This window comes from Zingiber officinale, chromosome 1B (genome assembly GCF_018446385.1).
Source record: "Zingiber officinale cultivar Zhangliang chromosome 1B, Zo_v1.1, whole genome shotgun sequence".
Lineage (NCBI taxonomy): Eukaryota > Viridiplantae > Streptophyta > Magnoliopsida > Zingiberales > Zingiberaceae > Zingiber > Zingiber officinale.
The window spans coordinates 90,445,364-90,468,952 of record NC_055986.1 but is presented as its reverse complement, the minus strand read 5'-3'; the positions used below and the strand labels follow the sequence as shown (position 1 = coordinate 90,468,952).

At 39.1% G+C, this 23,589-nt stretch overlaps 1 protein-coding gene across 1 annotated transcript; it reads left to right on the top strand.

The window, feature by feature from the left end:
* The first annotated feature begins 20,862 nt into the window (after positions 1–20,862).
* Positions 20,863–22,984, top strand: LOC121977844 (SPX domain-containing protein 1-like). The gene is made up of 2 exons (XM_042530287.1): positions 20,863–21,025; positions 22,553–22,984. Exons 1-2 carry the CDS (start codon positions 20,953–20,955, stop codon positions 22,897–22,899), a joined length of 420 nt encoding a protein of 139 aa, XP_042386221.1. The 5' UTR covers positions 20,863–20,952; the 3' UTR covers positions 22,900–22,984.
* Positions 22,985–23,589: the final 605 nt, after the last annotated feature.

The window sequence follows — 23,589 nt, the reverse complement described above, 5'->3', positions numbered from 1 at the left end:
CGCAGCTATTCGTGTAGATCTCCACATATCTGTTAAATTATATCACAGATATTACTACAAGTATAACAATTACAAAATAACATCATACCTATTTGCTGTCTGGAGATGTTCCGTCACTGTCCAGTCCCCAATTGACCTCAAAATTCCGAACGAGAAAATTGACGGAAACCCATACAAATCCAAAAATAAGTACCCAAGTTTTCTAGCAAACTTGGGCTAACCCAAAAATCCAGAACACCCAAAAGCAGGTATCCATAACCCGCTCTGATACCAATAAATTGGTATCAGATAGATCTCAAAATCGGTAACACGATATACAAACAAATATCGCCAACCTAGCTCTGATACCAAATAAATTATCACGCCCCGAGGGAGTCCCTGTCCGAAGAAATTTCGGCAGCATCTCCCCTGTACGGCTGACAATCTGAAACTGTCTACAATGCCCTCTAGACCACATAAACCTCGGCCAACATGGCCGGAACAATAACAATAATATAAGGCAACCACCCACACAGTTAATAGTTAATAAACTAGAATAGTGATAAGAGGACTCAAAAACAACCATACTCAACTACACCCATAAAGCACAAAACCGATGTCCTACTCCACTACACCCATAAAGCTCAAATCTGATGATAAAATCAACTCACCTCTTCTGCCGTCTAAGCAGGCATGTAGTAAAGAAAATCCAAATAAAACTCATAGACAATATCCATAAAGTAAACTAATACAAGTCCAGATGTCAAAAGCAGAATAAGTCTAAACACAGTCTAATAAAGAAGAACCAAAAGACCAACAAACGTCCTCGTGGATTGCAGGGGACTAGCGACTGGAACTCTCCGGACAGCATCAACCTGAAAATAGCAACGGAGGAGGGTGTGAGTCCAACACTCAGTGGGTAACAACTGATATGCATAATAAAGAAAATAACAACCAGCACTAATCATGCATACAGTCTCCTGATACAAGAAGGATAAATGCAACTGAGGTAAGCAGGAGAAAATTGTACTAACCAGGACCAGGGTATAAGTATAACAGGGTCGTCAAACCGAGAAGTATCAAAATCCTGTATGCATGTCAATCATATGCATCCATATAAATGCAGCAAGTAAATGCAGCAAACACAAGCAATAAATGCATCATGCATATGATGCCAATGTCATGGTCACCCCTGACGCCAGTCAGCCATCTCACACACAATGGTGAGACCGAGTGGGTAGGGCTATGACAACCGTGCACTCTGCCATCACTGCTCCTGATGAGTGTCCGAGTGGACGGGATGCTGTCAGAGTACACCTATCCTCCTACTGTTGGTTGCTACTCGAAAAACCTAGAGGTTCCACTGTACAAAAATTTTGTACAAAGGTCTGAACCTTTTCCTAGCTACCATGTGTTCTTTTAAATTAAATTTTGGATCGCCTGCGGAACTTAACACGTTTGATCCAAAACTTAATCTATTTGTTCTTTTAGGTTTTGACTTGGATCTCCTGCGGAACTTAACACGTTTGATCCAAATCACCTAAGTTATTAATTTCATTAAATATTAATTTCCAAAATTGGTTCCCAGTACTGACGTGGCGAGGCACATGGCCTTCTTGGATATGGGAGCAACCACCACCGACTAGACAAAACCTTTTAAGGAAAGCTAATATTTAATTTCCTAAAATAACTTTAGGTCAACCGAAAAGAACAATCAAATCACAAGGAAAAGAAAAACAAAAGAACACTATATCGAAAACAAATTTGAAACACTAGAATCGTATGCCTCTTGTATTTAGTATTATTTCCAAAAATAACTAGTATGATGCGGAAAGAAAAATTACTAGTTATACCTTTTAGAAAACCTCTTGATCTTCTACCGTATTCCTCTTCTAACCTCGGACGTTGTGTGGGCAACGATCTTCCGAGATGAGAACCACCAAGCACCTTCTTCTTCCTTACAAGTTTCGGCCATCAAAACTTCTCCTAGGATGAAGAGGTTCGGCCACCACCACCATGCTCCAAGGGATGCTAGAAAAGAGGCTTCTTTTCTCTCCTTCTTCTCCTTCTTAGCTCCGGCCACCAAAGTTATCTCCACCATGAGAAGGTTTCGGCCACACAAAGGAGAGGAGAGGAAAGAAAGGGCCGGCCACACCCAAGGAGAAAAGAGAGGAAAAATAGAATAGAGTTTTTCACCTTGAAGCCTCCTCTACCCCCTCTTTTATAATCCTTGGTCTTGGCAAATAAGAAAAATTTAATAAAAACTTCCTTAATTCTTTTGCCATTGAAAAAGAAAATTTATTTAATTAAAAATAATTTTCTTCTCATCAATTCATATGGCCGGCCATATTAAAGCTACAAACAAGGAGAGTTTTAATTAATTAAAACTTCCTAATTTGTCTCTAGAAATTTATAAAAAATTTCTCCAATAATTTTCATCCCTTCATGATTGGTTAATAAAAAGGAAATTTTATAAATTAAAAATTTTCTTTTAAACATGTGGATAAAAAGAAAGTTATCTCTAAAAATTAAAATCTCTTTTAATCTACAAATAAGGAAAGATATCAAATCTTTTCTTAATCTCTTGTAGAAACTTATAAAAGAGAATATTTAATTTTTAAACTCTCTTTTAAATCATGAACATGGTTAAAAAGGAAAGTTTTCTTAAAATTTAAAATCCTCCTTTAATCAACAAATAAGGAAAGATTTCAAATTTTAAACTCTCTTTTAAACATGTAGATGATTTACAAATTAGGAAAGTTTTTACCAAAAATTAAAACCATCCTTTTAAACTACAAATAAGGAAAGAGATTAATCTCTTCTCTTAATCTTTTGTAGAAAGCTATAAAAGGAAATTTTTAATTTTTAAACTCTCTTTTAAAATCATGATATCCACATAAGAAATAATTTTAATAAAAATCCTTTTAATATTCTAGTGGCCGGCCACCTAAGCTTGGAACCAAGCTTTGGTCGGCCACCTACATGCTCATCCACTTGGTCTTGGCCGGCCTAGCTTGGGTTCCAAGCTAGCTTGGCCGGCCCCATTGGATGGGTAAGAAGGTGGGTATGCGTGGGTATAAATCTCTATATACTAGAGGCTACGATAGGGACCGAGAGGAGGAATTGGTTTTGGTCTCCCGATAAAATTAAGCATCCCGTGCTCGCCCCGAACACACAACTTAATTTTATCAATAATAATTCATTCCACTAGAGAACTATTATTGAACTACCGCACCAATCCCAAATTACATTTTGGGCTCCTTCTTATCATGAGTGTGTTAGTCTCCCTGTGTTTAAGATAACAATGTCCACTAATTAAGTAAGTTACTGACAACTCACTTAATTAATATCTAGCTCCAAGAGTAGTACCACTCAACTTCATCGTCATGTCGGACTAAGTCCACCTGCAGGGTTTAACATGACAATCCTTATGAGCTCCTCTTGGGGACATTCTCAACCTAGATTACTAGGACACAGTTTCCTTCTATAATCAACAACACACACTATAAGTGATATCATTTCCCAACTTATCGGGCTTATTGATTCATCAAACTAAATCTCACCCATTGATAAATTAAAGAAATAAATATCAAATATATGTGCTTGTTATTATATTAGGATTAAGAGCACACACTTCCATAATAACTGAGGTCTTTGTTCCTTTATAAAGTCAGTATAAAAGAAACGACCTCTAATGGTCCTACTCAATACACTCTTAGTGTACTAGTGTAATTATATAGTTAAGATAAACTAACACCTAATTACACTACGACCTTCCAATGGTTTGTTCCTTTCCATCATGGTCGTGAGCTACTGTTTATAATTTATAAGGTACTGATAACATGATCTTCTGTGTGTGACACCACACACCATGTTATCTACAATATAAATTAATTGAACAACTACATTTATCACAAATGTAAACATTTGACCAATGTGATTCTTATTTCTAGATAAATGTGTTATACCAAAAGCTAGGCTTTTAGTATACATTCTAACAATCTCCCACTTATACTAAAAGACTAAGTTGTCATATCTGCTGCCATACATCTGATTCCCATGCCTTTCAAAAAGCTCTTGCCTTAAGGACCTTAGGTTATCATCTGATGCAATCTAGGCGGCAACAACTTCTCCTCGTTATACAATTTTTCGTATTGGGTAGTACTTGCGCTCTATTGTGTTTACTTGCCTTATAGACTCATGGTTTCTTCGAGTTTGTTACTGCACCATTATTATTACAATAAATTGTAATAATCTTTGGACAAACTAGAAATCATATCTAAGTCTATCTTGAGGTAATTAAGTCATTCATCTTTTATGGCTACCTCAGAGGCTTGCCATATACTCAGCTTCTATGGTGGAGTCCAGAAAAACACCTATGCTTATCACTCTTCCATAGTTATGACTTTTCCTCCTAAAGTAAACACAAAACCCCGAGGTCGACTTATTATTGTCCCTATCCAATTGGAAGTCAAAATCCGTGTAACCCACAGGGACCAAATTAACTGCCTTGGAAGCTAGCATATAATCTCTAGCGCCTCTAAGGTACTTTAATATATGCTTTACTGCAGTCCAATGTCCTTGTCTAGGGTTACTTTGATATCTGCTAACTATGCCCTTGGCAAAACAGATTTCTGATCTCGTGCATAGCATACATTAGGTTGTTTAACTGCCGAAGCATAAAGAACTGCCTACATGTCCTCAATCTCCTTTGATGTCATCGGAGACATCTCTTTAGATAAAGACACTCCATGCTTAAAAGGTAAGAAACCTTTCGAGGAGTTTTGCATGCTTAAAACGAGCAAGGATTTTCCGATGTATCAAGATTGGGATATGTAAAATATATTTTTTCTTTCGATCTCTTATTACTTTGATCTCAAAAATATATACATTCTCCCAAGTCCTTTATATCGAATTATTTGGACAACCATACCCTTACTTCTGACAACATTTTGATATTGTTTCCAACTACCAAAAATGTTATCTTCGTATAGTACAAGAAATACCACCACGTTTCCATCACACCTTTTGTATACACAAGACTTATCCGTTTACTCAATAAATCCATAGGTCTAGATTACTTTGATAAACCGGATGTTCCAAGACCTTGAAGCTTTGCCTCAGTCCATAGACTGATTGAGCTTGCACACAAGATGCTCTTAGCCCTTTGCAATGAACTCTTCTGGTTGCTTTATATGGATGCTTTCATCAAGACTTCCATTAAGGAATGCTGTCTTGACATCCACTTGCCAAATAGATAAAAGAATCCGGATAGACTTAAGCATGGCTACAAGTGAAAAAGTTTCCTTTTTCATCAAGCCTTGCTTTGAAAGTTACTACCTTCCTTTCTATCCCTCTTTTCCTATTATAGACCTTTTTACACCCAAAGGCTTTTACACCATTTGGTGGTTCTACAAGCTTCCAGATTTTATTAGAATACATATATTCTAATTCTATTATTCATTACTCTTTGCCAAGATGTTGCATCTTTATCTTGGAGTGTTTCGTCATATGTCCGGAGATCAGGTTTATGTCCTCTAGGGATCGAGTCCAAAAACTCTCCCAAAACATGAATCTTTTTAGGTTGCCTAACAACCCTCCCACTACGACAAGACACTTTCTGCAATTGTGTATCATTTGTGATACGTGTTGCAGTTTCCTTGTGGTATCTCATCTTGTACAGTTGGTACTAGATTAGACATGTCTTTTATTATTTCCTTAAGAACAAATTTTCTTATGGGCACATGGTTTATTACATAGTCCTTTTCTAAAAATCGGTCATTGATGCTAACAATGACCTTCTGATTTTTAAGACTATAAACCTACTTTCATTTTACTAGGATAACCCACAAACAAGTGAATTCCTGTCCAACTTATCATTGTCTCTCTTCTGCATATGTGATGGACTACCCGAATCCAAATATGCTTCGAAATAGGCTTACGCCTATTCAGCAATTCTATATGAGAAGAGAGTTCTGACTTTAGAAGGTACTATATTCACTCCCGTTTCCAGAGTATATCCTTAAAATGATTTTGATAATATTCTTAATAACCCATCAATCTACTTATTTCCATAAGAGTCCTATACCTTCCTTTTCCTACACCATTCTGTTGGAGTGTACCAAGTGCAGTTAGTTTGGATTGAATCCTTACTTCTGATAAATGACTCCTAAATTCTCCCAAGAGGTACTTTCCACTACGATCTTACCGTAGTGTCTTGATACTTTTACTTTGTCGTTTCTCCACATCAGCCTCGTACTCTTTGAACTAATCAAAGCACTTAGACTTGCGGCACATCAAGTAAATATATCCGTATCTCAAATAGTTGTCTATAAAATAGATGAAATATTTGAAACAACCTCTTGCCTGGATGCTCATAGGATCACACAAATCAGAATGAACCAATTCCAATATATCTTTGACTCCATACCCCTTAGACTTAAAAGCTTCTTGGTTATTTTTCCTTCCAAGTAAGACTCGTGGGTTGGAAAGATTTCCACTACTAATGAACCCAAAAGTTCATCAGCTACCAATGAATCCTACTCAAGTTAATATAACCTAGCTTAGAAGCCAAAGATATAATTGGTTCATTTTTGAAGGTTACTTTCTCTTAAAGTTAGAAGATGTGTTACTAATTTCCATTTGTTGCATCGTGAGAGTTATTGGATTTATAAATTGCCAACCAACGTACCAGAACAGATAACTTCCCTCTTTTTCTTAATAACAACTTTGTTATTAAAAGAGGCAGAATATCAAGTTCTTTGAATAGTTTAGAAACTGAAAACTAGTTCTTTCTAAACTTGGTGCGTAAAGACAATTACTCAAAAATCCATGTTTTATTCTTATCAAAAGATAAACATCTCCCACTGCAACAGCTACCATTTTACAGTAGTGCCCATGTGGACGGTGTTTTAATTTTCATTTAGTTGTCGGGTTTCCTGGACCTTGCAATGAATTGCGGACATGATTAATGGCATCTGTATCTACACTCCAGGTTCTGGTAGATAACACCACTAAACATGTTTCAACTAATGAATTAAATACACCTATATTGTTCTTAGTTCTAAGAAGACAGTTTACCTTAATGTCCAAGTCCTATTTCCAATCATTACAATTGGGATTACTAAGTCTTTCTTATAGTATGACTACTAGGGGATTGACAAACATTTTAAATCCTAAGAATCACAAAAATACTTGGTCAAGATCAACTCCTTAAAAATCCCCATGAATTTTGTATGCCACGATAGTGTGGACGTATACAAAATCGAAGAGGAGATTTTATTCATTAATTTTATTATCTCGTCAACTTTACTTTATGACGAATAAAATTAATAGTTGATCTGTCTTTGATCAAATATTTGGTCAAAAACTTTTGAATTTTAAAAATATTGATTCCTCAAACAATATTATTTAAATTCACCAACACCTCAAACACCGTGAATTTTGCATGCCACGTTAGTGTGGACGTATACAAATTCAACATTTGTAAAAGGAGGGTTTTAACCCATTAATTTTATTATCTTGTCAACCTAACTTTTTGACAAATAAAATTAATAGTTGGTATCATTTGGTCACACAAATAATAGCAGTGACTCCGATGGGGAGGATACTATTAGATGTGTCTAAGTGTATACCATTACTTGACACTAAGTCCATTAATAAGATTATGCCCCTTCCGTTGGGGAAGATCACACGCTCTTAATTAACTTCCTATAGTCATCCAAAAATGGAAGTATGTTCTAGTAATCCACAAACAAGCTCATCCGTTATGGAGGAAGGCACTCAGAGCCAACGCGCAAGCTTGTTTGCATCACTTACAAACCAGTAATGGAGACCATGGATTTACTTAAAAATCCCTCTCCCACTTAGTTATTTATAAATGAGGAATTTTAACTATGCTAGCCTACTAAATATGTAAACTAACATGCACACACAGCACAATATAAAAGCAATAAATAGAAAATCTAATTTTCAACTATTATGGCTTTTGTCTCTTGTTGTCCTCCGTGTGTTGTCATCCCAAGCTGCTGCCATATTTGGCCACTGCATCCATCTTGCTCCTAGTTCCGCTGCACCTCTGGTCCTTAGAAGGTTCCACGCTTTGCAAGATTCGATCCGCGACATAAATAGAATTTTACATTTTGATCCTATATTCCTCGAAGGAATGCACATGTAAACTAGATCGAACATAAAATAAAATTTACATTCATCGATCCTATATTCCATAAAAGGAATGTACATGTAACTAGATCAAAAATAAAATCCTAATAAAACTAAATACAGCTCCTGCTGTATTTTATAATACAATCATGCACACACAATAAAATGCCCTTGACATGTCCAAGGGTCAAATCACACACATAATAACTATAAGCCATAATAGTTGGATCCTGCATCCACAAAGTTAGCACATCCTACTATTAACCTGCCTAAATTATGTATGACAAGTGCATAATTAAACTAATACCAAATACACAGAGGCAAAACCCTAGCTCTGATACCAATTGTTGGTTGCTACTCGGAAAACCTAGAGGTTCCACTGTACAAAAATTTTGTACAAAGGTCTGAACCTTTTCCTAGCTACCATGTGTTCTTTTAAATTAAATTTTGGATCGCCTGCGGAACTTAACACGTTTGATCCAAAACTTAATCTATTTGTTCTTTTAGGTTTTGACTTGGATCTCCTGCGGAACTTAACACGTTTGATCCAAATCACCTAAGTTATTAATTTCATTAAATATTAATTTCCAAAATTGGTTCCCAGTACTGACGTGGCGAGGCACATGGCCTTCTTGGATATGGGAGCAACCACTACCGACTAGACAAAACCTTTTAAGGAAAGCTAATATTTAATTTCCTAAAATAACTTTAGGTCAACCGAAAAGAACAATCAAATCACAAGGAAAAGAAAACCAAAAGAACACTATATCGAAAACAAATTCGAAACACTAGAATCGTATGCCTCTTGTATTTAGTATTATTTCCAAAAATAACTAGTATGATGCGGAAAGAAAAATTACTAGTTATACCTTTTAGAAAACCTCTTGATCTTCTACCGTATTCCTCTTCTAACCTCGGACGTTGTGTGGGCAACGATCTTCCGAGATGAGAACCACCAAGCACCTTCTTCTTCCTTACAAGTTTCGGCCATCAAAACTTCTCCTAGGATGAAGAGGTTCGGCCACCACCACCATGCTCCAAGGGATGCTAGAAAAGAGGCTTCTTTTCTCTCCTTCTTCTCCTTCTTAGCTTCGGCCACCAAAGCTATCTCCACCATGAGAAGGTTTCGGCCACACAAAGGAGAGGAGAGGAAAGAAAGGGCCGGCCACACCCAAGGAGAAAAGAGAGGAAAAATAGAATAGAGTGTTGGTGCAATCTTAGGTCAAGGTTGACCTGGTTGACCGGACTCGAGTTGACTTGACTCGAGTTGTGTTTTGATGTTTGACGAGTTATGTTTGACGATGTTTGACGAGAAGAGAAGTTCTATTCTTGATATAGGACAAGAATAGATGTTTGGGAGATTATTGGTGCACCCGTAGGTCAAGGTTGACCTGGTTGACCTGATTCGGGAAAGAGTCCAAGTATGGAGACTTGGCACTGGAAAAGTCCAAGCAGGGAGCTTGGCACGCGAAAAGTCCAAGTGTGGAGACTTGGCACGGGAAAAGTCCAAGTATGGAGACTTGGCACTGGAAAAGTCCAAGTATGGAGACTTGGCCAAGCAGGGAGCTTGGCACGAGGGAAAGTCCTAACTGGGATGTTAGGCAGCTAGAAAGTCCAGGTGAGTGAAGCCAGGCAGTGGGAAAGTCCTAACTGGGATGTTAGGCAGTGTGGAAAGTCCTGGTGAGTGAAGCCAGGCAATGGAAAAGTCCTAACTGGGATGTTAGGCAGTTGGAAAGTCCCGTGAGTGAAGCTGGTGGGAAAGTCCTAAGCGGGATGTTGGCGGTTGGAAAGTCTGGTGAGTGAAGCGCGGTGAGAAAGTCCTAACTGGGATGTTAGGCGGTGTGAAAATCACGTGAGTGAAGCCGGTGGAAAGTCTGGTGAGTGAAGCCGGCAAGGAAAATCTAGATAGATCAAGGATAATCGGACATCTAGTGTTGAGGAAAGTCCAAGTAGGTCAAAGGATTGACCGGACACTTGGCAAATTCTAGCAGGTCAAGGGAATGACCGGATGCTAGGGATGAAGTACCAATAGGTCAAGGTTGACCGGATATTGGTTTGGAAGGTTTGGGACTTGGTTTGGGCAAAACCAAGCTCTGGATCGGTCTGCCGACCGATAGTTGTCTGATCGGTTTGGTGACCGATCGGATAACAAACAGAAGGCGATCAGGGACCGATACATGCTGATCGGTCCCGGGACCGATCAGGGACGCTGGATCGGTCCGGGACCGATCAGATTCCTACGAGAGTTGGGCAACTCCTGAAGCCTTCGATCGGTGCGGGGGACCCGATGATCGGTCCTGCGGTGATCGAGCGAACCGATCGGTGCGATAGGTCGAGTTCTAGCCGTTGCCTAGTTCTGTCTTCTTCGATGACAACTTCTTCTTCCTTCTTCGGCTGTGTTTGAGCTTTGTTGAGCTCCTCCTTGTCGAAGCTTCGCGTGAGCTTCCACGACTGGATCAGCTGCTGCTGAGTTGCTTGTTGCATCTGTCCGTGAAGTTGCTACTTCATCCGGGACCCCAGTCGACGAGAAGGCAAGCTGCTGTGTTTACATTCCTGTTGTATTTTGTTCTTGCTATTCTCTTGTACTCTTAGCTTGCTGTTGCAAGTGATTGTGGCGAGGTTTCTCCACCCACAAGGAGTTTGATTTAGCCGGTTTTCCGGGGACTCATCCACCGACGGATTGATAGGCTTCGTCCACCTTACGGACACGCCGAGGAGTAGGAGTTTCATCTCCGAACCTCGTTACATCCTTGCGTAGAGGTTTGATTTCTTCTCCTATTTTCTTTCTGTATTTAGTTTCCGCTGCACTAACCCTAATTGTAGGAAGAACGCGAGAATTTGGGGCGGCTATTCACACCCCCCCTCTCTAGCCGAGTACGAACGATCCTAACAAGTGGTATTAGAGCAAAGGTTTGCTCTTCATCGGATTAACACCCGGGGAGCACGAGCTAGAGGATGGATCTACTCGGAGAAGATGTCACCATTCCACCCTTCTACGAATGCGGTGACTTCGCGTATTGGAAGGTAAGGATGAAGTACTTTCTTATGACTAACATAATGAATTGGTTTTGTGTACAAGAAGGTTTTACTCCTCCAGTGGATAAGGAAGGAAAACCTCTTGAGAAGAAGGAGTGGACCAGAGAACAAATTCACAAATCCGAAATCAACGAAGAGGTAACGAGAATAATTGAATTTTCATTGCCTACTAACATCTTGTGTAAGATAGGTTACAACAATGCCAAGGAATTATGGGATAACTTGGCCAAGTACCATGAGGAGAGCTCCACTTCAAATCATGAAGAGGAGACAAGTGAGTCATCAAGTAGCTCACATCATGGAGGAGAGGAATTAGAAGTTGAGGGTTACTCAACATCTAAGGACGAAGAGGAGGAGAGTTCTTCTTCAAGTTCGGAGCAAGAAGAAGAAGCTTCTACCTCCGAAAGGGATGAAGAAGAGAGCTCGCATCCACCCTCAACCCTAGGTAACTCAAGCAATTTAAGTTCAATTAAATTACACATTATGTGCTTTGAGTGTAGGGAACATGGACATTACAAGAGTAAGTGTCCGAAGAGGGTAAGAAAGACTCCACCGGCGCCAAAGGTCAAGGAAGCCGGAGTCCCGAAACGCAAGGGCAAGGAGCACATCGTGTGCTTCCAATGCAAGCAAAGGGGACACTATAGGAGCCATTGTCCGAGGGGGAGGCAACCTCACAAGGGCAAGAGACCGGGCACATCGATAAGGGGAGCTAAGGCAAACCCTAAGGTAACCTCTAAGGTTCATTTTTGCAATTCTAATAAAATGCATGCTAGGAATTTTATTGCACTTGTCGATAATAACAAGCATGATAACCTTAGGAATCAATACATGTGCTTAGGAGCTAAACATGTGAGTCTAGATAAGGATAATTCTAGAAAGGCTAACCCTAGGATCAACCCATCTAAGGCTAAGGATAACCTAGGTAGGAATCCTAAATCAACTAGACATATGCCTAAGAATACCTCAAGGAAGAGTGATAAATCAAAAATTGAGGTATTAGAGAAGGAGAATCAAGTCTTGAAGTCAAGACTTGATACTTTGGAAAAGACTCTTAAGAACATGGAGAAGTCATCCCTAGGGTTTAAGGGTCAAAAACCAATGTCCAAGGACAAGAAAGGTATGGGTCACAAACCTAAGTCCCAAGTGGTCAAGCCCACCTATCATGATGTTCCATTCGATTATGGAACAAAACCTAGGGCTAGGAAGACCATCACCAAGGTCACAAGGGGAGTCACCCCTAGAGTTGATCTTGATGAGTCCCAAATGACCAAGGCTTCAAAGCCTAAGAGGGTCATTAGGAGGGTTGCTAGGGAAGTCATCCCTAGTGAATATTTAGTGAACCCAATGAGCTCACATAGATATTGGGTTCCTAGGAGCATCTTCTCTACCCCATAAATGGGTTAGAGAGTGTCAACTCCAATAAGAAGGGTAGTTAACCCAACTTTGAGGAAATTGACACTCAAGGAGCATTTTCAAGGTTTTGTGAACCTTTGAAAATGAAATGGAATTATCATTTACTCCTTGGAAGAGTAAAATGTGCCATTATGGAAAAGAATGATTTTAATTGGCACAATTTGGGAAAATCTAGAGAACTCTCGAGGAAAAATGAAACATGCCAAGTTTTGAGGATAAATTTGATCTTTAAGTGGCATGAATTAATCTAGAGTTCAAGAAGTGTCAAAATTAGGATTTTGGCATTTTAGGGCAATCAAGGGTTAAATTTTAGGTTAGCAAAGTGGTTAAGGATACTTAGATAGGTAATCTAGGTATATTTATTTATGCTAAATCTTGCCATGATTGATTGCCCTCACATGTCATGACATCATGTTTAGTTTTATTATCATTTGAAATGTCATGATAATGCTTAGGCTAGTTTATATGTCATGCTTTATTTAAGTTTTCAAACTTTATGCCATGACATCATGACATTGGCACATGTTTTTACTTATGATATCATTATATGCCATGTCATCATCTCTTGCATTAATAATCAATTGAATTGATTTAAGGATGAAAAACACATTTTGATATTGAGATCAAATTTATGTTTAGAAAATGCATGAGACCTTAGTCTAAGATACCTAAACCCATATCTCACATCAAAATTGCCATGGATGTGTTTGATACACTTTAGATGTGTGTGAGATATTAGGATCATGAATTAGGATCAAGGTGCATAGTTCTTGTACCTAGATGAGCCTAATTCAAGAAATGGAGGATCATAGGGAAAGCTTGTGTACAAGTCATGTACATTTAGCCCTAAGATTATGGTCCTAAATTAAAAGGTTTAAAATCATTTTGAAATTGATTTGGAAAACCTTGATGAAGCCATCTTAGTGATTGCATTCATCATTGAACATTGTGATACAAAGTTGAGTTAAACTTGAACTATTTCAAAGTTTTTGAACTTTGTATCAAGATTGAAAAATGGAAGTTATTTTCATAGAAAACTATTTTTCCATGATAGTATATGTTATGAGGAATATATCCTCAAAATTTTATAATTTTTTCGAATTTTCTGGAATTTTCTAGGAGTTTCTGAATTTCTTCCGGGGAGGAAAATCAGAAATCTCTGATTTCAGAGTCTGGATCGGTCACCGGACCGATCCAGGGAAGGCCTGATCGGTCTGGTGACCGATCAGTGATGATCCAGAAAGAGGATCGATTTGGGAATCGATCCAAGGGGTTCCTGATCGGTCTGGGGACCGATCAGTGCGTGCTGAATTGCTGAAATTCGACTGGATGTCTGAAATTTCAGTTTTTGGGAGTTGAGTTTCGGATCTATAAAGGATTGAAACTCTCCAAGACATTGTTGGCGCAATGGTCAAGGGGGAGTTGGCCTTTAGGGAGAGTTTTACCTATTAGTCAAGGGGGAGTTGACTTTTAGGGGGGAGTTTTTACTCCTAAAGACTTGAGTGATATGGGATTATCACTAAGTTGATTGTTGTGTTTAGTATCAAGGGGGAAATGAAGAGTTTCAATGAAAGGTATGGGACTTTCATTAGGAAGAAACTCTTAACCTTGATTTCCTCTTTTTGATGTGTGTCAAAAAGGGGGAGAGTGTAGGTTTTGGAAGAATGTTCAAGGAAGAACATTGGAAAACCTAAGTTAGGTTATCGGGTTAACCTAACTTGATTTTGGATTTTGTCAAAAATCAAAAAGGGGGAGATTGTTGGTGCAATCTTAGGTCAAGGTTGACCTGGTTGACCGGACTCGAGTTGACTTGACTCGAGTTGTGTTTTGATGTTTGACGAGTTATGTTTGACGATGTTTGACGAGAAGAGAAGTTCTATTCGTGATATGGGACAAGAATAGATGTTTGGGAGATTATTGGTGCAACCGTAGGTCAAGGTTGACCTGGTTGACCTGATTCGGGAAAGAGTCCAAGTATGGAGACTTGGCAACGGAAAAGTCCAAGTGTGGAGACTTGGCACTGGAAAAGTCCAAGCAGGGAGCTTGGCACGCGAAAAGTCCAAGTGTGGAGACTTGGCACGGGAAAAGTCCAAGTATGGAGACTTGGCACTGGAAAAGTCCAAGTATGGAGACTTGGCACGGAGAAGTCCAAGCAGGGAGCTTGGCACGAGGAAAAGTCCTAACTGGGATGTTAGGGAGTTGGAAAGTCCTGGTGAGTGAAGCCAGGCAGTGGGAAAGTCCTAACTGGGATGTTAGGCAGTGTGGAAAGTCCTGGTGAGTGAAGCCAGGCAATGGAAAAGTCCTAACTGGGATGTTAGGCAGTTGGAAAGTCCTGGTGAGTGAAGCCAGGCAGTGGGAAAGTCCTAACTGGGATGTTAGGCAGTTGGAAAGTTCTGGTGAGTGAAGCCAGGCAGTGGGCAGTTGGAAAGTTCTGGTGAGTGAAGCCAGGCAGTGAGAAAGTCCTAACTGGGATGTTAGGCAGTGTGAAAATCCTGGTGAGTGAAGCCAGGTGGAAAGTCCTGGTGAGTGAAGCCGGGCAAGGGAAAATCTAGATAGATCAAGGATAATCGGACATCTAGTGTTGAGGAAAGTCCAAGTAGGTCAAAGGGATTGACCGGACACTTGGCGAGGAATTCTAGCAGGTCAAGGGAATGACCAGATGCTAGGGATGAAGTACCAATAGGTCAAGGTTGACCGGATATTGGTTTGGAAGGTTTGGGACTTGGTTTGGGCAAAACCAAGCTCGGATCGATCCCGATCGATGATCGTTGGTATCCGATCGGTCCGTGACCGATCGATAACAAACAAGGCTTCTTGATGCGGGGACCGATCAAGATGGAGCCACATCGGTCCGGGACCGATCAGACGCCGGATCGGTCCGGGACCGATCGATTCCACGAGAGTTGGGCAACTCTGAAGCCTTCGATCGATGCGGGACCCGATAGGCCCTGATCGGTCCTCGCGACCGTCGAGCAAGCCCTGCACCGATTAGGCTAAAGCCGATCGGTCAGTTCTAGCCGCGTAGCAACGCTAGTTTCTTGTGTCTTCTTCGCAGGTATAAAGGGGTCGAGGGCTGCTGCTGCGATGACAACTTCTTCTTCCTTCCTGTTGCGAAGTGCTGTTGTGCTTGAGCTTTGTTGAGCTCCTCCTTGTCGAAGCTTCGCGTGAGCTTCATTCCACGACTGGATCAGCTGCTGCTGAGTTTCTTGTTGCATCTGTCCGTGAAGTTGCTACTTCATCCGGGACCCCAGTCGACGAGAAGGCAAGCTGCTGTGTTTACATTCCTGTTGTATTTTGTTCTTGCTATTCTCTTGTACTCTTAGCTTGCTGTTGCAAGTGATTGTGGTGAGGTTTCTCCACCCACAAGGAGTTTGATTTAGCCAGTTTTCCGGGGACTCATCCACCGACGGATTGATAGGCTTCGTCCACCTTACGGACACGCCGAGGAGTAGGAGTTTCATCTCCGAACCTCGTTACATCCTTGCGTAGAGGTTTGATTTCTTCTCCTGTTTTCTTTCTGCATTTAGTTTCCGCTGCACTAACCCTAATTGTAGGAAGAACGCGAGAATTTGGGGCGGCTATTCACACCCCCCTCTCTAGCCGAGTACGAACGATCCTAACATAGAGTTCTTCACCTTGAAGCCTCCTCTACCCCCTCTTTTATAATCCTTGGTCTTGGTAAATAAGAAAAATTTAATAAAAACTTCCTTAATTCTTTTGCCATTGAAAAAGAAAATTTATTTAATTAAAAATAATTTTCTTCTCATCAATTCATATGGCCGGCCATATTAAAGCTACAAACAAGGAGAGTTTTAATTAATTAAAACTTCCTAATTTGTCTCTAGAAATTTATAAAAAATTTCTCCAATAATTTTCATCCCTTCATGATTGGTTAATAAAAAGGAAATTTTATAAATTAAAATTTTTCTTTTAAACATGTGGATAAAAAGAAAGTTATCTCTAAAAATTAAAATCTCTTTTAATCTACAAATAAGGAAAGATATCAAATCTTTTCTTAATCTCTTGTAGAAACTTATAAAAGAGAATATTTAATTTTTAAACTCTCTTTTAAATCATGAACATGGTTAAAAAGGAAAGTTTTCTTAAAATATCAAATCCTCCTTTAATCAACAAATAAGGAAAGATTTCAAATTTTAAACTCTCTTTTAAACATGTAGATGATTTACAAATTAGGAAAGTTTTTACCAAAAATTAAAACCATCCTTTTAAACTACAAATAAGGAAAGAGATTAATCTCTTCTCTTAATCTTTTGTAGAAAGCTATAAAAGGAAATTTTTAATTTTTAAACTCTCTTTTAAAATCATGATATCCACATAAGAAATAATTTTAATAAAAATCCTTTTTAATATTCTAGTGGCCGGCCACCTAAGCTTGGGACCCAAGCTTTGGCCGGCCACCTACATGGCTCATCCACTTGGTCTTGGCCGGCCCTAGCTTGGGTTCCAAGCTAGCTTGGCCGGCCCCATTGGATGGGTAAGAAGGTGGATATACGGTGGGTATAAATCTCTATATACTAGAGGCTACGATAGGGACCGAGAGGAGGAATTGGTTTTGGTCTCCCGATAAAATTAAGCATCCCGTGCTCGCCCCGAACACACAACTTAATTTTATCAATAATAATTCATTCCACTAGAGAACTATTATTGAACTACCGCACCAATCCCAAATTACATTTTGGGCTCCTTCTTATCATGAGTGTGTTAGTCTCCCTGTGTTTAAGATAACAAATGTCCACTAATTAAGTAAGTTATTGACAACTTACTTAATTAATATCTAGCTCCAAGAGTAGTACCACTCAACTTCATCATCATGTCGGACTTAAGTCCACCTGCAGGGTTTAACATGACAATCCTTATGAGCTCCTCTTGGGGGCATTCTCAACCTAGATTACTAGGACACAGTTTCCTTCTATAATCAACAACACACACTATAAGTGATATCATTTCCCAACTTATCGGGCTTATTGATTCATCAAACTAAATCTCACCCATTGATAAATTAAAGAAATAAATATCAAATATATGTGCTTGTTATTATATTAGGATTAAGAGCACACACTTCCATAATAACTGAGGTCTTTGTTCCTTTATAAAGTCAGTATAAAAGAAACGACCTCTAATGGTCCTACTCAATACACTCTTAGTGTACTAGTGTAATTATATAGTTAAGATAAACTAACACCTAATTACACTACGACCTTCCAATGGTTTGTTCCTTTCCATCATGGTCGTGAGCTACTGTTTATAATTTATAAGGTACTGATAACATGATCTTCTGTGTGTGACACCACACACCATGTTATCTACAATATAAATTAATTGAACAACTACATTTATCACAAATGTAAACATTTGACCAATGTGATTCTTATTTCTAGATAAATGTTTTATACCAAAAGCTAGGCTTTTAGTATACATTCTAACACCTACCCCAAATCATAAATGGGGGAGTTCAATGCTCTCATCTCCCGGTACACGATGACGGGGAGGAATCTCTGTCGGCTACCACGCTGGGTCACACTACCCATGAGCAGACCAACGGAGCCAAACAAAGTCCAGCCACCTGCCGGCTACCACGCTGCTACACTAAACCAGCGGAGCCAAACAGAGCAGAACTGTCTGCCGGCTATCACACTGACTCACCAGACCAACGGAGCCAAACAGCAGAACTGCCACATACCTGTCTGATATACCACTAACCCATCACTCCAAGAAATTTTAGATTTAACCACACCTAATAGACAACAGTTTTTCGAGAAACTGTTGTCTTTTTGCCATTTAACAACGATTTTATTGAAAACCGTTGTTGTTCACCATAATTTTTTTTAAATGACAACGGTTTTTAAAAACTGTTGTCTAATGTATGTCAAAGACAATGATTTTTAAAAAACTGTTGTCTAATGTATGTCAAAGACAACGGTTTTTAAAAACTGTTGTCTTTTAGCGTTGCTTACATGATAATATACAACAGTTTTATTAAACTGTTGTCTATTGAATGTTGTTGAATCCCAAAAAAATAATAGTTTTTTTTAACTTCACGAAAAAAAAACTCACGAACAAAGAGTTGTTTTGTTCGCGTGAGGCTAGGTCACCACTGTCGATTCCCCTTTCCCCTCCTTCCCAACCCGACGTTGATCCTCGCCGCCTGTCGACATCGCGATACTTCTTCTCCCCGCATACATAACCACCAGCCAAGAGTTACTCAACGTCGGCTGAAGCCTCATTGAGTATTGCCTTGCTCCGATCAACGCCATAGCTGCTGTCGCCGAGCCCTAACTCTTCCTCGACGCCGGAGCCACGAGGAAATCGATCACGCTAGCACCAAGCGTCCACCGCCAGCTAAGGCTCTTCTCCACTGATCACTGGAGTCCATCCGGAGATTTCTCTTCTCCTAGAGTCGCTGACCCTGCATTGGTGGATCTCCGGTTAAGAGGGGTTTGAACCTTAGATATAACCTCCTGTGGCGCCTCTCTACACATCGCAGCTTCGACGATCGAACCAGGTTTGCTCTAACCGATCTTTACTCTAGTGTTGGCATTGCCCTATTCCTCTGCCCCAGTTCACTGCCACAATAACCTCCCGAGCCCTCCGAGAGAGATATCAGATATGGCTCGAGGGTAAGTTGTTTTTAGTGCTAGATTTGTGTGAACTTGATTGTATACATTGTTTGAGATGTTGAGTATGGTTGTGTGATCATTTATTACAGATCCGTCCGGCCAAAAAACATATGCCGCCTTCTCAACCGCCAGCCGCAACTCCCCCACCGCGCCCTCACCGAGAAGCACCCTGACGCCTCCTCCGCCGACGGCGAAGACGATCCCCTCCACTTCTCTGTGAATCTTCAACAGTCTTTATGCTGCCTATGCTAGAACTGATAACTTCCATTAAAATCAAATGATTTCTCCCTTTTGCAGTAACATCCATTTAGTTCTTCGCTTTTGACTGATTAATATCTTTCTAGTTCCTTTGCTTTTTGAATTTTGGTGTATATGCAAGATCCAATGATTTTAAATCACATTTTCATATTTGACTTAATGTGTAGTGTCCATCTCCATTCAGTCCCTTAGTAGATCAAGAATGTAACGACCCAATTTTCCCCATTTCAAGTTCTAAAAGTCCATAAAAATATTTGAAAATACTTTTAAAATATTCTAGAGATTTTTAGGAATTTTTAGAGTATTTTTACGTAATTTTTGAAGGTCGTTTAGTATGTTACAAAAAGAAAGAAGTTTTGACCAAAAATGTTGAAGGTGAGACTCGAACCCAAGACCCCCGGCCGAACCCGACTTAACCGAACGCAGCCAACCAACTGGGCTGCACGTGATTTGTTAACCAAGTGTGTAGCGAGATGTATTTAAGTTATAGTAAAGGACAGAAATAAAACCTAGGTTATAAAGGGTTAATTTCTTTCCCGAACCCTAATGCTACTCTTCTTCCTCTTCGTGCGTGCACGACTCTGCCCAAACGAAAAGCCGAAACCCTAGTTTCCTCCCTCCGACAGCCGGTGAAGGTTTTTCTCCGGCGAACCTCACGGATTCGAGCTTTCCCCATAGAAGAGGGTCTGTGGGCGCAAGGGAGGTTGAAGATCCGAACTAACCGAAGCCCTAGAGTTTTTTTTTTCCCTTCGGTTGTAAGTCCAAGAAAGCATTGTAAGTACTACTCACCTTTGGTAGGAGTTGCTAGCTTCGATTTGCTTTCCTTGCTTTCGGATTTTCCTGTGCCGGGTAGGATTGTATGCCAGAGTTTTCCTTTCCTTGCTTGGTTTTGTCAAGCCGAATAGCTATACCTATTGGCGTGGAAAGTCTGAGTTTTCTGTGATTAATATGCCTCGATTGTATCAGTCCGAACAGCCTCCAATTCTGGCACCTAGCTCACGTTTTAAGCCTGCATCAATGGGAACAGCCGGACAGCCTTAATTCCAGCATGTTGTTCATGTTTCCAGCATGCCTGTAGCATTTCAGTGTAGTGTCCGTGTACATCTACTTACTGCTCATATTTTCCAGCAAGTTGTTTTCCTTTTTGGGCCACACAGATGAGCATAAACAGCCCTTGACCTTTAGCATTTTTGAGTTAGGTAATCCTAGATAATAAGTAGGCATGATCAGCAGATGACCCTTGACAGTAAGCATGCTTCTACATTCCTAATGTTCTTCTCTTATGTATATATATCTTCCATTTTCTATGTATAAAGTGGATATGTTGACAACTGGTGTTGTATAATTTTCTGCAGGGAATTTTGTGCTATGGTCGGTCAGATTTTTATATACACAAAAGAGGAGGTCCAGAAGATGGATTCAAGTACCTTGAACCCAAAAAATGAAGATTGTCCTGATATGAAAGAGAATGTCAAGGAAACAAAAGGCAGTCAATCTGCATCATCATCTAATTCAAAAAACTCATAGGCTTATCCTGCAATGTAAGTAGGAATCTCTTTTTGTTTAATATAAATTGTCGTGATAATCATTTTATCCCATCATTTCCCAGGTTATTGAGATGTTTTATTTGAAAACTATGATAGGTTAGGTCCTTCTCCATTAATTCAACATTTGAAAGATAACTCCAACAGTTAATCCCCGAGTACTTCATACTCAAATCACACATATTGCTTGGTATATTCAGTTAACAAGAGGAAATCAAGTTTGGTATATTCAGTTAAGATTCAACTTCTAATTTAGTGGTGTTGTTTGTGCTACTCCCTTTGGGCATAACAAGCCAGTGTGAATATACCAAACTTGATTTCCTCTTCATACTAAATATTCGATTACTTAGTTTTCTTAGTTGGTTAGTAGTATATAGCTCGCAATGGTCTTGTTGATAGAGCTTCCTATATAATAACACCTTCTGTTGCTTTTTTAAGGTTTGGGCATCCAGAAACAATAATTTATGTTGTACAGAGATAGATTTGTAAGATGGAAGCATAGTGTTGTCATTTTCTTTTAAGATGTTTTTAACACAGGCCTTTGGAATCTAATTGATAATGTGATTAAAACAAGCATTTTGGTTGTGATTATTTGATACGCACTTTCTCAGAGCGATAATTTATATATGTATTTATTGTATCATTCATTTGTTCCACAATTTATTGTTTTCTTGCATAGGTAAGCGGGGGAAACCATCCGAATGCAACAAATATTGGTGACTTGTTCTCAGAGGGCTCCTTGAATCCTTATGCTGACGATCCATACGCATTTGACTAAAATGTAAGTCAATGTTATTTGTATATCTTGTCTGTCTTTTATGTTATTTGTTCATTATACTTTCATGCCTAAAAATCTACATCAAGCTAAGTTGATGGAATAAAATTGACCACTTCTCCATAAAATACAGTAAGAAACAATACAAATATGTATTATGTAAGTTCGGTTCTTGAAATAGATTCTTTGGTTTGTAGAAATTATGTTCAAGTAATAGACAAGGAATAATCTCCATAATATCAAAATATGTTTTGCTCAGATTGATTAAGAAGGGCGTTGGAGTAGCTTGGTAAATTTGTTTTGCTAGGTTATGATAAATTAGCATTCAGCAGAATAGATGTTTGGATTTCTTCTTCAAATCACACAGTAATATTTCTCTTGTCATTGGTGAAACAATCAATCCACTCTCATTATAACTTCCACAACAGAAAATTTTATGTTATTTGCCTACTACCAATGCAGTTTAACTGATTTTACATTGACTGAACAAGGTTGATTTTATTTAGGTATCAAACTCTCCCATTTGTTTTAGATATTACATGTCTTGTTTGTTAATTTCTCCAAACCATTATTTTTCAATTTGTTAACAAGGAAACTCATGTTAGCATAGTCATGATCAGAGCCTAATTATAGTTTACAATTATCTAAGTGTTATTGATTAACTGTTCTGTCCTTTCTTCTGGTTCTTTTTTTTTTTAAATTTGTGCACTCATTTAGATGGTTTATTGTTCTTGTTGTGATGAATTCAGGTCTAGTGAAAATACTGAAGAAGTATGACAAGAGAACAGGAGCACTTATCAGGCATCCCTTCATCGAAAAGGTGCTGCAGCAGCCATTCTTTACAATTGATCTCCTATACAAACTCGTGAAGGAGTGTGTGGCTATGCTCGACCACCTCTTCCCCAGCAACAACCTGTCAATTTCAACAGAATGCGACGGACAAAATGGAGTGCCAAAGCCGGCACAATCAAGTGGGAGGGTTCCGGAGTTGGAGGAGATTAAATATATGCAGAGCTTATACATGAAGAGCACCGTAGCAGCGCTCCGGTCCTTGAAACATATTAGGAGCAAAAGTTCAACAGTCAAAACAGATTAGAAAATCTCGTGTTATATTGTTCTACCTTTGTTTTAATAGTGTTATCATTTTGTTGGTTGCTTATGAAATTTTGTTGGTTGCTTATGAAATTTCTTCAGAATGTTATAGATATTATTTTTGAATGTTAGAAAATTGTATATTAAATTTTATTTTGAAATTTAGTATTTTGAATGATTTATAATATTGGAAAATTGTGTATTAATTTTTTTTAATTTTTATCTAAAAAAGACAACGGTTTTTCATCGTTGTCGTAGATAGTTTAAAACTGTTGTTGAAGACCCTGTTATTAAAGGTAGACGCTCAAAGACAACGATGAAAAACTGTTGTCTTTGAAGGAAAAGACAACGGTTTTTCACCGTTGTAAAACTGTTGTCTTTGCCTTCAAAGATAACGGTTAAAAACTGTTGTCTTTGGGCACCCCTTTTAACAACACGGCCTTTAACAACAGTCTGAAAGAGGCTACGACAACGGTGAAAAACCGTTGTTGTTAGGCTTTTTTCTTGTAGTGCATGAGTGATGGTGTGTGCAGATACATGTAACAGGCGATGTGCTCGACAATAATGGAGCAGACTATCGCACAGCATGCAATCATGCGAGATGATGCATGACACTAAACATGGCAATATCCTGAACAACATAGCAATATCCATATATAAATATAAAATATGTACCATAGGACAATGAACCAAA